The sequence below is a fragment of the Rhinopithecus bieti genome, unplaced genomic scaffold (genome assembly GCF_001698545.2).
Source record: "Rhinopithecus bieti isolate Rb0 unplaced genomic scaffold, ASM169854v2 scaffold_574, whole genome shotgun sequence".
Taxonomy (NCBI): domain Eukaryota; kingdom Metazoa; phylum Chordata; class Mammalia; order Primates; family Cercopithecidae; genus Rhinopithecus; species Rhinopithecus bieti.
Window position 1 is genome coordinate 1,119,745 of NW_016803605.1, and position 14,588 is coordinate 1,134,332.

The 14,588-nt window shown below is 48.3% G+C and overlaps 1 protein-coding gene across 3 annotated transcripts in view; it reads right to left on the reverse strand.

Annotated features, from left to right (window-relative positions):
- SAE1 (SUMO1 activating enzyme subunit 1) overlaps window positions 1-14,199 on the reverse strand; it is an 88,335-nt gene extending 74,136 nt beyond the window's left edge. The window contains exons 1-2 of one of the 3 annotated variants that reach the window (XM_017889425.1): window positions 13,983-14,199; window positions 940-1,051 (exon numbers count right to left, since the gene is read on the reverse strand). In XM_017889425.1, the coding sequence (XP_017744914.1) occupies window positions 940-1,051; window positions 13,983-14,080 (210 nt within the window). In that variant the 5' untranslated portion in view covers window positions 14,081-14,199. Of the gene's footprint in view, window positions 1-939; window positions 1,052-13,933; window positions 13,957-13,982 lie in introns of those variants that run through there. The other 2 variants (XM_017889419.1, XM_017889429.1) reach the window with 2 other exon arrangements.
- Between the last annotated feature and the right edge of the window lie 389 nt (window positions 14,200-14,588).

Consider the following 14,588-nt stretch of genomic DNA (forward strand, 5'->3'; position numbering starts at 1 on the left):
CAGTCTGGGCATCACAGCGAGACTCCGTCTCACAAAAACAAACAAACAAACAAACAAACAGCATGTCAGATCATTATTCCTAATTGCTGGATACTTGTTAGGTTCAAGCACTATACTAAGCAGTCTGCACACATTCTCTCTGATCCAGTGTTTTTTAAAGTGATGACTGTGGACCACCTAAATCACAATCTCCTGAAACACCTTTTATTTATTTTTTTAAGGCAGAGTCTTGCTCTGTTGCCCAGGCTGGAGTGCAGTGGTGCCATCTGAACTCACTGCAAACTCCACCTCCCAACTTCAAGCAATTTTTGTGCCTCAGCCTCCCGAGTAGCTGGGATTACAGGTGCACACCAACATGCCTGGCTAATTTTTGTATATTTAGTAGAGACAGGGTTTCACCATGTTGGCCAGGCTAGTCTCAAACTACTGACCCCATATGATCTGCCTGCCTCAGCCTCCCAAAGTGTTGAGATTACAGGCATGAGCCACTGCGTCCGGCCCTAAAATACCTTTTAAATGCACATACTCCTGAGCTCATCTCAGACCTAAATGAGAATCACTAGGGGTGAAAGCTAGGGCACCACAAAGCCTCCAGGCCACTCTGCATTTTCAGTCACTCAGGTCATTTTCAGGCACAAATTGGAAAGACACTTCTCTATGCCTCACAAGCAACCACCAAGGGAGATATTATTAACCCCATTTTACAGATAGGCAAGCTCAATGAGGGGATGTGAGTCTCCACTCCTCATCCAGCTAGATGTGGTGGAGCTGGAATTCAAACCCAATAATAGCACCTTCAGTCTCCAGAGGCAATGGTTCATTAATGTTAGCCCTCCTTTCACAGCCCTTAAGGCACAAGTGGGAACTCACAAAACCTGCAGGTCTTCATACTGGAAAGGGGAGCCAGAGCAGGGGAGGAATGAGCTGACAACAGCGCACCTGTTCGTGATCCAGCATGGTCAGTCCTTTCACTCCTGCCAAGATGAGATTCTTGGCAGTTTCAGCCCCAAGTCCTTTCATGCCGACAAGAAGCACCCGGGAGGCCCGCAGTCTGTAAGACAAACATTGTTAACCTGATAATACAGAACAGTAAGCTTGCAGAATCACAGAACAAAAAATACACAAATCATTTTGGTTTGCCAGGCACGGTGGCTCACACCTGTAATCCCAGTACTTTGTGAGGCTGAGATGGGAGGATCACCTGAGGTCAGGAGTTTGAGACCAGCCTGACCAATGTGGTGAAACCCCATCTCTACTAAAATACAAAACTTAGCCGGGTGTAGTGGCAGACGCCTCTAATCTCAGCTACTTGGGAGTCTGAGGCAGGAGAATCACTTGAAACCATGAAGCGAAGGTTGCAGTAAGCCGAGATCACGCCACTGCTCTCCAGCCTGGGCAACAAGATTGAGACAGTCTCAAAAAAAAAAAGAAATCATTTTGGTTCTAACTGCATTGAGGCATCATGCCTCAAATCTAGGAAAGAGACAGGCTCCAATCCATACTGCACATAATAATTCATTCCACAAATATTTATTGAGTACCTACTATGCCAGGTATCCTTCTACGGTATGGAAATAAGGCAGTCAATCAGAAAGACACAGTCCCTGCCCTCATGAAAAAGTAGGAGACAGAAAAACAAATAGATACATATTATGTGAAAAAGTGATGAAAATCAAATGTGACAAGAATCAAGAATGATGAAGAACACTATTTGAGACAGAGAAATCATATAAGCCTTTCTGAGGAGATGCCATATAAGCAAAAATCAAAATGAAATAAAGGACAAACACACAGATATTTGGGAGCAGAACATTCCAGATAGAGAAAACAGCAAATGCAAAAGCCCTGAAGCAGGAGTGCTTGGCATGTTCTAGGGACAGGAATGACAGACAGGCTGAAAAGCTGGAACCAGGGGCCACATCATGAAGGCTCTTACATGCAATGGAAGGATTCTGGATTTTCTTCTAAGCATGATGGAAAGCCACGGGGGTAGGAAGATGTCACTGTTAAGGTAAGGGAGGATGATGGTGGCTCAAACTAGTATGACAGCAGAAGAGGTCCTGAGAAGAGGCACTAGTTAAGTATAACACACAAGCAAAACACATAGTGGCATGAAAAGCGGATGTACATAGGAATTGTTTTTACCCTTTTGGTTTTTTGTTTGTTTGTTTGTTTGTTTTTTTGAGGCGGAGTCTCGCTCAGGCTGGAGTGCAGTGGCCGGGTCTCAGCTCACTGCAAGCTCCGCCTCCCGGGTTCCCGCCATTCTCCTGCCTCGGCCTCCCAAGTAGCTGGGACTACAGGCGCCGCCACCTCGCCCGGCTAGTTTTTTTGTATTTTAGTAGAGACGGGGTTTCACTGTGTTCGCCAGGATGGTCTCGATCTCCTGACCTTGTGATCCGCCCGTCTCGGCCTCCCAAAGTGCTGGGATTACAGGCTTGAGCCACCGCGCCCGGCTCCCCTTTTGTTTTTTTAAAGACGGAGTTTCGCTCTGTTGCCCAGGCTGGAGTACAGTGGCTGATCTCAGCTCACTGCAACTTCCACCTCCCAGGTTCAAGCAATTCTCCTGCCTCAGCCTCCCGAATAGCTGGGATTACAGGTACCTGCCATCACGCCCAGCTAGTTTTTGTATTTTTGGTTGAGACAGGGTTTCACCATGTTGTTCAGGCTGGTCTCGAACTCCTGACCTCAAGTAATCCACCCACTTCAGCCTCCCAAAGTGCTGGGATTACAAGCATGAGCCACCACGCCCGGCCTTGTTTTTAGCTTTTTAAATCTGTGAAGTGACAGAAGATGAGGCTGAAAAAAGGCAATCAGAGGTCAGGCCATCCCAATGCTTGTCTGAGGTCAATAAGAAGCAGAACAGATCCACTATATCTTATCTGAAATCTCTTGAACCAGAAGTATTTCAGAATCACAATTTTTCAGATTTCAAAAAGGAAATACAGACTTTACATCATATATTATGAAACAACTCATCAAGATCTTGGGCTGCATCATGTAACCAAACTCATTAACAATTCTGCAGCAAACGTATTATTCATACTGAAAAGGATTTAGTAATAACTAAGAATAGTTTCNGCTGGGATTACAGGCTTGAGCCACCGCGCCCGGCTCCCCTTTTGTTTTTTTAAAGAAGGAGTTTCGCTCTGTTGCCCAGGCTGGAGTACAGTGGCTGATCTCAGCTCACTGCAACTTCCACCTCCCAGGTTCAAGCAATTCTCCTGCCTCAGCCTCCCGAATAGCTGGGATTACAGGTACCTGCCATCACGCCCAGCTAGTTTTGTATTTTGGTTGAGACAGGGTTTCACCATGTTGTTCAGGCTGGTCTCGAACTCCTGACCTCAAGTAATCCACCCACTTCAGCCTCCCAAAGTGCTGGGATTACAAGCATGAGCCACCACGCCCGGCCTTGTTTTAGCTTTTAAATCTGTGAAGTGACAGAAGATGAGGCTGAAAAAAGGCAATCAGAGGTCAGGCCATCCCAATGCTTGTCTGAGGTCAATAAGAAGCAGAACAGATCCACTATATCTTATCTGAAATCTCTTGAACCAGAAGTATTTCAGAATCACAATTTTCAGATTTCAAAAGGAAATACAGACTTTACATCATATATTATGAAACAACTCATCAAGATCTTGGGCTGCATCATGTAACCAAACTCATTAACAATTCTGCAGCAAACGTATTATTCATACTGAAAAGGATTTAGTAATAACTAAGAATAGTTTCACACAATTCAAGTTCTGCTGGCTAATAAGTTTGCTATTAATTTAATTAAAAATTAAATAAAATTTAATCACAACATTCCACCCTCGCAAAATGCACCATTTCTTCCTCTCAATGCCTAGCTAAGCCATTCCTCTTCAAAACCCAACTCCAATGCCATTTCCTCAAAAAAGCCTTTTTTATCATGGCTGAGTCGACACTAGCAAGCACTCCCCCTCCCCGAACTCTTCCAGCAACAGCTACATATAAAAAGTCCCTGACAATACATCTCCTCCACGACCTACATTTCTACATAGCTCTACAGACTCTGTTCTGCAGTTTTTTAAAATTCATTACTCAGCTGGGCCCAGTGACTCACGCCTGTAATCCCAGCATTTTGGGAGGCTGAGATGAGTGGATTACCTGAGGTCAGGAATTTGAGACCAGCCTGTCCAACCCCCTCTCTACTAAAAATACAAAAAAAATTATGGCCAGGTGCGGTGATTCACACCTGTAATCCAAGCACTTTGGGAGGTCAAGATGGGCAGATAAGGCCGGGCACGGTGGCTCAAGCCTGTAATCCCAGCACTTTGGGAGGCTGAGATGGGCGGATCACGAGGTCAGGAGATCGAGACCATCCTGGCTAACATGGTGAAACCCCGTCTCTACTAAAAAATACAAAAAAACTAGCCGGGCGAGGTGGTGGGCGCCTGTACTCCCAGTTACTCGGGAGGCTGAGGCAGGAGAATGGCGGAAACCCAGGAGGCGGAGCTTGCAGTGAGCTGAGATCCGGCCACTGCACTCCAGCCTGGGCGGTAGAGCCAGACTCCGTCTCAAAAAAAAAAAATGAGCCTCTGTTTTAAAAAAAAAAAAAGTTAGCTGGGCGTGTTAATGGCAGGCACCTGTAATCCCAGCTATCTGGGAGGCTGAGGCAGAAGAATCACTTGAACCCAGGAGGCAGAGGTGTCAATGAGCCAGGACTGCACCACTGCACTCCATCCTGGGTGACAGACTCTATCTGAAAAAAATACAATAAAATAAAATTCATTACTCAACTGCCATCAACACCAAATATCATGTTTACGTTTTGTTTTGTTTTATTGAAACAGGGTCTCATTCTGTGAAACCAGACTGAAGGGCAGTGGCAAGAGGGGTTCACTGCAGCCTCAACCTCCTAGGTTCAAGTGATCATGCCACCTCAGTCTACTGAGTCCTGGGACTACAGGTACACACCACTTCACCTGGCTAATTTATGGATTTGGTTTTTTTCTTGTAGACACAGGGTCTCACTATGTTGCCCAGGCTGATCTCTAACTCCTGGGCTCAAGCAATCTTCCTGCCTCTGCCTCCCGCAAAGTGCTGGGTTTACAAATCCCATCACTTTGGGAGGTCGAGGTGGGTAGATCACCTGCGGTCAGGAGTTAGAGACCAGCCTGGCCAACATGGTGAAACCCATCTCTACTACAATTAAAAAATTAGTCGGGCGTGGGCTGGGCACGGTGGCTCACACCTGTAATCCCAGTACTTTAGGAGGCCGAGGCGGGCAGATCACGAGGTCAAGAGATTGAGGCCATCCTGGCTAACACGGTGAAACCCTGTCTCTACTAAAAATACAAAAAATTAGCCTGGCACGCTGGCGGGTGCCTGTGGTCCCAGCCACTCAGGAGGCTGACGCAGGAGAATGGCGTGAACCTGGAAGGCGGAGCTTGCAGTGAGCCAAAATGGCGCCACTGCACTCCACCCTGGGCCACAGAGCGAGGCTCCGTCGCAAAAAAAAAAAAAAAAAATTAGCCGGGCGTGGTGGTAGGCACCTGTAATCGCAGCTACTTGGGAGGCTGAAACAGGAGAATCGCTTGAACCCAGGAGGCAGAGGTTGCAGTGAGCCGAGACCGCACCACTGCACTTCAGCCTGGGCGAAAGAGCAAGACTTCTTCTCAAAAAAAAAAAAACCCAAATGGGCACAAAAATGATACACACTCGGCCGGCCGCAGTGGCTCACACCTGTAATCTCAGCACTTTGGGAGGCCGAGGCAGGCGGATCACAGGTCAGGAGACGGAGACCCTCCTAGCTAACATGGTAAAAACCCCATCTCTACTAAAAATACAAAAAAAAAAAAAAAAAATTAGCCGGGAGTGGTGGCGGGCGCCTGTAGTCCCAGGTACTCGGGAGGCTGAGGCAGGAGAATGGCGTAAACTCGGGAGGCGGAGCTTGCAGTGAGCAGAGATCGCGCCACTGCACTCCAGCCTGGACGACAGAGCGAGACTCCGTCTGGAAAAAAAAAAAGAAAATATACACATTCACGGTAGCATCATCCATCTACCTCCCTTGACTTCCACATCCACCACTCTAGTTTGAGCCACCATCATTTCTCTCCTACAAAACTACAGCAGGCTGGAGGCAGTGGGTCACACCTGTAATCCCAGCACTTTGGGAAGGCAAGGCATGAGGATCACTTGAGCCCATCAGTTCGAAACCAGCCTGGGCAATAAAGTAAGACTCCATCTGTACAAAAAAAAAAAAAAAAAAATTAGCTGGGTGTGCCAGGCGCAGCGACTTACGCCTGTAATCCCAGCACTTTGGGAGGCAAAGGCAGGAGGATCACGAGGTCAGGGGATGGAGACCATCCTGGCTAATATGGTGAAACCCCGTCTCTACTAAAAATACACAAAATTAGCTGAGGCGGGCAGATCTCTTGAGGTCAGGAGTTTGAGACCAGCCTGGCCAATATGGGGAAAACCCGTATACAAAATGTACAAAATGTACAAAATATATACAAAAATTAGGCTGGCGTGGTGGCTCACGCCTGTAATCCCAGCACTTTGGGAGGCTGAGGCAGGGAGATCACAAGGTCAGGAGATTGAGACCATCCTGGTTAACATGGTGAAACCCCGTCTCTACTAAAAATACAAAAAACTAGCTGGGCATGGTGGTGGGCGCCTGTAGTCCCAGCTACTCGGGAGGCTGAGGCAGGAGAATGGCGTGAACCCAGGAGGCAGAGCTTGAGGTGAGCCGAGATCGCGCCACTGCACTCCAGCCTGGGCAACAGAGCGAGGCTCTGTCTCAAAAAAAAAAAAAAAAAAAATTTTTGTTGTAATTGTCAAATATCAATAAAAACTCCAGAAACTTGGCCTCAATTTAAGCAACCAAATCTGCTCTGGGAAGCTGCTTCTTTACTCCATTTTAGTTTATTTATTTATTTATTTATTTTTGAGACGGAGTTTCGCTCGTCACCCAGGCTGGAGTGCCATGGCACTACCTCAGCTCACTGCAACCTCCGCCTCCTGGGTTCAAGTGATTCTCCTGCCTCTGCCTCCCAAGTAACTGGGATTACAGGCACCCACCACCACACTCGGCTAATTTTTTTTGTATTTTTAGTAGAGACGGGGTTTCACCATGTTGGCCAGGCTAGTCTCGAACTCCTGACCTCAGGTGATCCACCCACCTCAGCCTTTCAAAGTCCTGGGATTACAGGCTGAGTTACCACGATGGCCTTTACTCTCTTTTAATCTACAACAGTCCCTTCACTTGTTTTTCCCATGAAACTGACTTTTGGAAGAAAACTAGGACAACTGTCTTATACAATGCCCTACAATTTGTACATCTTATCAGTCTGCATATTTTCAGGGCTTCCATTTCATAAAGGAACTCCAGTCTCCAGAGTTCTCCTATCTCACCTAGAGCCCTCTTAGAGGCAAGTCAGTTTGCTCTGTGGAGCCTCCTTCCTCATCTGAACAGAGAAGGAAATCACTGTCCTTCCTACTCCAGAGAGCTGCTGTAAGACTCAGGTGAAGGCTGGGAGCTGTGGCTCAAGCCTGTAATCCCAGAACTTTGGGAGGCCAAGGTGGGTGGATCACCTGAGATCAGGAGTTCACAGCCTGACCAACATGGAGGAATTCCGTCTCTACTAAAATACAAAATTTTACACCGGGCGTGGTGGCACATGCCTGTAATGCCAGCTACTCGGGAGGCTGAAGCAGGAGAATTGCTTGAACTCAGGAGGCAGGGGTTGTGGTGAGCTGAGATTGCACCATTGCACTCCAGCCTGGGCAACAAAAGTGAAACTCCATCTCAAAAAAAGAAAAAGGAAAAGACAAGACTCAGGTGAAAATGCAATCCCACTGCTAGGTATATACCCACATGAAAATCAATCAGGCCTGGTGTGGTGGCTCACGCCTGTAATCCCAACACTTTGGGAGGCCAAGGAGGGCCAATCACTTGAGGCCAGGAGTTTGAGACCAGCCTGGCCAACATAGTAAACCCCATCTCTACTAAAAATACAAAAATTAGCCAGGCGTGGTGGCAGGTGCCTGTAATCCCAGCTATTCGAGAGGCTGAGACAGGAAAATCGCTTGAACCTGGGAGGAGGAGGTTGTACTGGGCGGAGATCATGCTACTGCCCTCTAGCCTGGGCGACAGAGCGAGACTTGGTCTGAAAAAAAAAAAAAGTATCTGCACTCCCATGTTTATTACAGCACTCTTCACAATAGCCAAGATTTGAAAGCAACCCATGTGTCTATCAAAAGACAAATGGATAAATAAATAGTGGTACACTTGGGAGGCCGAGGCGGCGGGATAACGAGGTCAGGAGATCAAGACCACGGGGAAACCCCGTCTCTACTAAAAATACAAAAAATTAGCCGGGCGTGGTGGCTGGCGCCTGTAGTCCCAGCTACTCGGGAGGCTGAGGCCAGAGAATGGCATGAACCCGGGAGGCGGAGCTTGCAGTGAACCGAGCTCTTGCCACTGCACTCCAGCCTGGGGCGACAGAGCGAGACTTCGTCTCAAAAAAAAAAAAAAAAAGGAAGAAAGAAATTGTGGTACATGAGGTCAGGAGATCAAGACCATCCTGGCTAACAAGGTGAAACCCCGTCTTTACTAAAAATACAAAAATTAGCCGGGCGTGGTGGCGGGCGCTTGTAGTCTCAGCTACTCTAAAGCCTGAGGTGGGAGAATGGGGTGAACCCAGGAGGCGGAACTTGCAGTGAGCCGAGACTGCGCCACTGCACTCCAGCCTGGGCGACAGGGGGAGACTCTGTCTCAAAAAAGAAAAAAGGCCAGGCGCAGTGGCTCACGCCTGTAATCCCAATACTTTGGGAGGCCGAGGCAGGCAGATCACGGGGTCAGGAGATGGAGACCATCCTGGTTAACAAGGTGAAACCCCGTCTCTACTATAAAAATACAAAAAATTAGCCGGGTGCGGTGGCGGGTGGCGGGCGCCTGTGTCCCAGCTACTCGGGAGGCTGAGGCAGAAGAATGGCAGGAACCTGGGCGGCGGACTTGCATGAGCGAGATTGCTGCCACTGATGGCCCACTGCACTCCAGCCTGGGCAACAGAGTGTCCTTGTCTGCAAAAAAAAAAAAAAAAAAAAAAAGAGAGCGAGAGGAGAGAGAAGAGGAAGGGAGGAGGAGGGAGGGGAGAAGAGAAGAGAGAGAGAGGAGGGAGGGAGGGAGGGGGGGAGAGAGAGAGAGAGAGAGAGAGAGAGAGAGAGAGAGAGAAAAAGAAAGAAAGAAAGAAAGAAAGAAAGAAAGAAAGAAAGAGAAAGAAATTGTGGTACAAAGGCTGGGCATGGCGGTTCACGCCTCTAATCCCAGCACTTTTAAGGGAGGCAGGAGGATTATTTGAGCCCAGGAGCCCGAGACTAGCCTGGTGAAACCCCACCTCTACTAAAATATTGGCTGGGCTTGTGGCACATTGGTGTAGTCACAACTACTGGGAGGCTGAGGTGGGAGGATCACCTGCGCCCAAGAGGTCAAGGCTGAAGTGAGCTGTGATCACACCACTGCACTCTAGTCTGGACAACAGAAGGAGACCCTGCCTACAAAAAAAAAAAGGAATGAGATCCTGTCATTTACAACAACATGGAAGGAACTGGAGGTTATCATGTTAAGTGAAATAAGTCAGGCATAGAAAGAAAAACTTTGCACGCTCTCACTTATTTGTGGGAACTAAAAAAAAAATTAAAACAATTGAACTTATGCAGATAGTAGACTGATGGTTACCAGAGGCTAGGAAGGATAGTGGGGGCTGGAGGGGAAGGAGGGATGACTAATGGGTACAAAAATATAATTAAATACAATGAATAAGATCTGTTATTTGATAGCATAACAGGGTGACTAGTCAACAATACTTTGTTGTACATTTCAAAGTAACTAAAAGAATATAATTGGATTGTCTGTAACACAAAGGATAAATGCTTAAGGTGGTGAATACCCCATTTACCCTCATGTGATTATTACTCATTGTATGCCTGTATCAAAGTATCTCACATACTCCCAAAATATATACACCTACTATGTACTCACACAAAAAAATATTTAATTTCTTAAAGACTCCCCTGAAAATGGACATAAAAACACTTTAATAAACTCTCTAAGACTGTCTAAAAATAAGAATACAAATTAGAAATAACCTCTTCCCTCCCTCCTACAACCCCCAGCCAGTCCTTTTCAAGTTCTCCACCAAATTCAGTTAGCTCCACTCCCTCAGAATAATTCCCACCTCCCACAAATTCCATGCCCTGACCTTGACTTGTCCCTTAGGTCATCTACCACTCAGAGGCCACCCATGCATTCTTCACTGCTTCTCAGAAAAATCATCCCTATCCCTCTGAAAGTTCCCTAACTACATTCCAGTTTAAATCTCACCAACTTTGCCCCACTTCAAACAAAACTATCTACTGCCACAAACCCCTTCGATTAACCCTTCCAGGACCTTAAAATCCCCTCCCCAACCCTTTAGGACCTCATAACACCCCAAGCTTCCTCAAAGTTTCCTCCAACTCACATAAACCCTCTTTCCACTCCATCCAGAAAATAACAGTCCCTAAAATCAATGCAGCCCACCTATGTCCAGAGGCATATTCTCATCACTTAATTCTCAATCTATTCCAGGTGCCTTCAACCTTCCCACTAATGTTAATGCCTCATGATGACATCCCCCGACCCCATCAAAGACCCCACAGATCTGAAATGAGCCTGAGGTAATTCCCATCCCACCACTGCACACTCTAAAACCTCCTGAAAGCTCCCACCCCCTCAAACTAAATTCTCCTGACGTGTCTGCTTCCCCAACCCCTCTATTAATTCTATACACCGTACTCACACAATGCCCACCATCACCCAAATTTTACCTCTGAACTCAACCCCTCACATATTTCTACTTAGTTGTATAAAAAAAAAATCTGGGCAGGGCACGGTGGCTCATGTCTGTAATTCCAGCACTTTGGGAGATCGAGGCAGGTGGATCACAAGGTCAGGAGATCGAGACCATCCTGGCTAACACAGTGAAACCCTATCTCTACTAAAAATACAAACAAACAAAAAAAAAAGCCGAGCAGGGTGCCTGTAGTCCTGGCTACTCAGAAGGATGAGGCAGAAGAATGGTGTGAACCTGGGAGGCGGAGCTTGCAGTGAGCCGAGATAATGCCACTGCACTCCAGTCCAGGCCAGAAGGAGACTCCGTCTCAAAAAAAAAAAAAAAAAAATCTGAAACCCAAAAGAGAACTGACTTTTCCCTGACCCCACCAAACCTACAGTTCCCCATATCTTTCAAAATGGCAATTCCATCATTCCAGGTGCTCAAGCGAAAAACAGTGGTGTCATACTGGATTTCTGCCCCAAATCCTGTTCCCTCTTCTACCTTCAAAATATATATATCCAGAATATATATATTTGACCTCTTCTCTTGAGTTTCAAGCCACCAATATTTTTTGTCTCAAATGGATTACTGCAATAGTCCAGCCAGAATCTTTACTTCCATTTCTGCCAGGAATGGAAACAAAAACCAGGCCAGGCACAGTGGCTCACGCCTGTAATCCCAGCACTTTAGGAGGCCAAGGCAGGCGGATCACGAGGTCAGGAGATGGAGACCATCCTGGCTAACACAGTGAAACCCTGTCTCTACTAAAAATACACAAGATTAGCCGGGTGTGGTGGCACGCGCCTATAGTCCCAGCTACTCAGGAGGTTGAGGCAGGAGAATCGCTTGAACCTGGCAGGCGGTGGTTGCAGTGAGCCAAGACTGAGCCATTGCACTCCAAGCTGGGCGACAGAGCGAGACTCCATCTCAAAAAAACAAAACAAAACAACCACAGATCATGTTACTCCCATACTCAAAACACTCCAACAGGTTTCCCCACACACTTAGAATAAAAGCTACTCAACTCATTTGGTTCTTGCCACCTTATTTCTCTAATTTGACGATCACGCCTGGGCCTCTGGGCATTTGCACTTGCTGTTCTCTCTGCTAGGAAAGTTCTCCTAGATGATCACAAGGCTTTTTCCCTTCATAAGAGGCTCAATGTTACCTCTTCAGAGCCCTTCCCCAGCCAACCTATCAAAACAACCCTCCCACTTCACCATCCTTTAATGACTGACACATATGTACACATTTGTGGAATTTTTTTTTTTTTTTTTTGAGACAGGGCCTCCTCACTCTGTCGCCCAGGCTGGGGTGTAGTGGCGCGATCACAGCTCACTGCAACCTCCGCCTCCTGGGGGCTCAGGTGATGCTCCCACCTCAACCTCCAGACTAGCTGGGACTATAAACTCACGCTGCCATGCCTGACTAATTTTTGTATTTTTGTAGAGACTGGGTTTGGCAACATTACCCAGGCTGGTCTCAAACTCCTGGACTCAAGAAATCCCTCCCCTCAACTCAGCCTCCCAAAGTGCTGGGATTACAGGTGTGAGCCACTGCATCCCGGTTAAGTAAAAATATTGATCAGTGAGGCCAGGCATGGTGGCTCAGGCCTGTAGTCCCAGCATTTTAGGAGTCTGAGTTGGGGGGAGATCTCTTGAGGCCAAGGATTGCTTGAGCTTGGGAGTTCAAGACCAGTCTGGGCAACGTGGCAAAACCCCATCTTACAAAAAAAAAAAATATACAATAATTAGTCGGATGATGTGGTGGGGCGCACCTGTAGTCCCAGCTACTTGGGAGGCTTAAGAGGAAATATCACTTGAGCCTTGGAGGTCGAGGCTACAGTGAGCTGTGATCCCATCACTGCACTCCAGCCTGGGCGACAGAGAGGGGAAAAAAAAAAAAAAGCCGGGCACAGTGGCTCAAGTCTGTAATCCCAGCACTTTGGGAGGCTGTGGCGGGCAGATCACTTGAGGTCCGGAGTTCCAGAGCAGCCTGGCCAACATGGTGAAAACCTGTCTACTAAAAATACAAACATTAGCCGGGTGTGGTGCCGTGAGCCTGTAATCCCAGCTATGAAGACTGAGGTGAGAGGAAGTCTTGAACCTGGGAGGCCAGAGGCTGCAGTGAGACGAGATCGCCCAACTGCACAAAACAAAAGATGTCTTGGTGCGGTGGCTCACTCCTGTAATCCCAGCACTTCGGGAGGCCGAGGGGGGTGGATCACTTGAGGTCAGCAGTTCGAGACCAGTCCGGTCAACATGGCGAAACCCCGTGTCTACTAAAAATACAAAAATTAGCCGGACGTGGTGGCGGGCCCCTATAATCCCAGCTACTTGGGAGGCTGAGGCAGGAGAATCGCTTGAATCCGTGAGGCGGAGCTTGCAGTGAGCTGAGATCGCGCCACTGCACTCCAGCCTGGGCGACAGGGAGAGACTCCGTCGAAAAGAGAAAAGAAAAGAAAAGAAAACGCCATCCCTAAGCTACTCCACAATGCCCAAACTATGTCTCCTGTCTTACCAAGGCACAGCCCCATACCAGACACAAGCAACCTTTTTGGGAGCCTACTGCCGTCCCCCTCCAGAGTCTCCGAGCCTCTCAAGATTCCTATTTGACATAACTTGCTCCAAAACTCCTCAAAACCCGCATTCTTTCAGACTGGCCCGCCCCTGAGAACCCACAAGAATGTAAGCTCCCGTCGGCCCGGTGGGCCAGTCCAGTCTCCCCCGTATCCAGCACGGAACCGGGTCCCACACCATCGAATGAATGAACTATGTCCCTCACCTCACCCCTTCCACGGACCCCAGCCCGTCTTATTCCCTATCCGCGACCTAAATCCCACAATCACCGCTTTCGGGCCTCGGATTTCCTGAGTTTGAATTCTCCCGCTCTCTCAGGACTTCCCAACGCCCCCTTCAGAGCTCCCATCCTTCGGAACGGCCCTCCCAACCACTTCCTAGACCTTCCAGAAACATCCCCAATCAACTCCTCCAGTTCCCTCAGGAGCGAGACGATCCCGGAGCACATAATTTCCGCCTCCTCCCTTCAAATCACACCTTCCCGCTCCTTCTGGGCCGCAAACGCCTCACCAGACGCCCCCTCCAGACCCTCGGCGCCTCAAGCCGCGCCGGCGCTGACCGTTTCTGGGCCTCCAGTCCCCACAGGCGGATCTGCCGGTCATACTGCGCCGCCTCCTCCTCGCTGATGCCGCCGCCAGCCTCCTCCTTCTCCACCATGGCGCCGGCTCTTCCTGCCTCAGCTCAAGTCCCGCTCACGCCAACCGCCCGCCGACACCGCGCGCCACCAACCTCAGCCTGCAGCACGCCCGGCGTGCTTCTGCGCGTGCGCAGACCCCCACCCCCACGCCTGCGCAGTACCTCTTCCGCGGAGCCTGGGCCCAAAAGTATCTCACGAGACTCAAAGGCGGTCCGGCGACTGCGTGTCACGTGACGGAGGGTCCAACCAATCCTAGCCCCAAAAATGGCGCGGGTTAAGGCGTTGCCCACGTGGTCACTTATGAGGCACTTAAATTCTGCAAATATTTAAGGAGTGCATACTGAGATCCCAGCAATAGGGATGTTGTAAAATAGGGTATTGAGTAAAATCGACAAAGCCCTGTCCTCATGGAGTTTACGATCCAGTGAGAAAAACCCAAAGAGAAATAAATATAAACCCAGGGATGATAAATGCTTTGGAGAAAAATAAAGCAGGACATGGGGCTACAGAGTAACAGGGGTGGTCAGG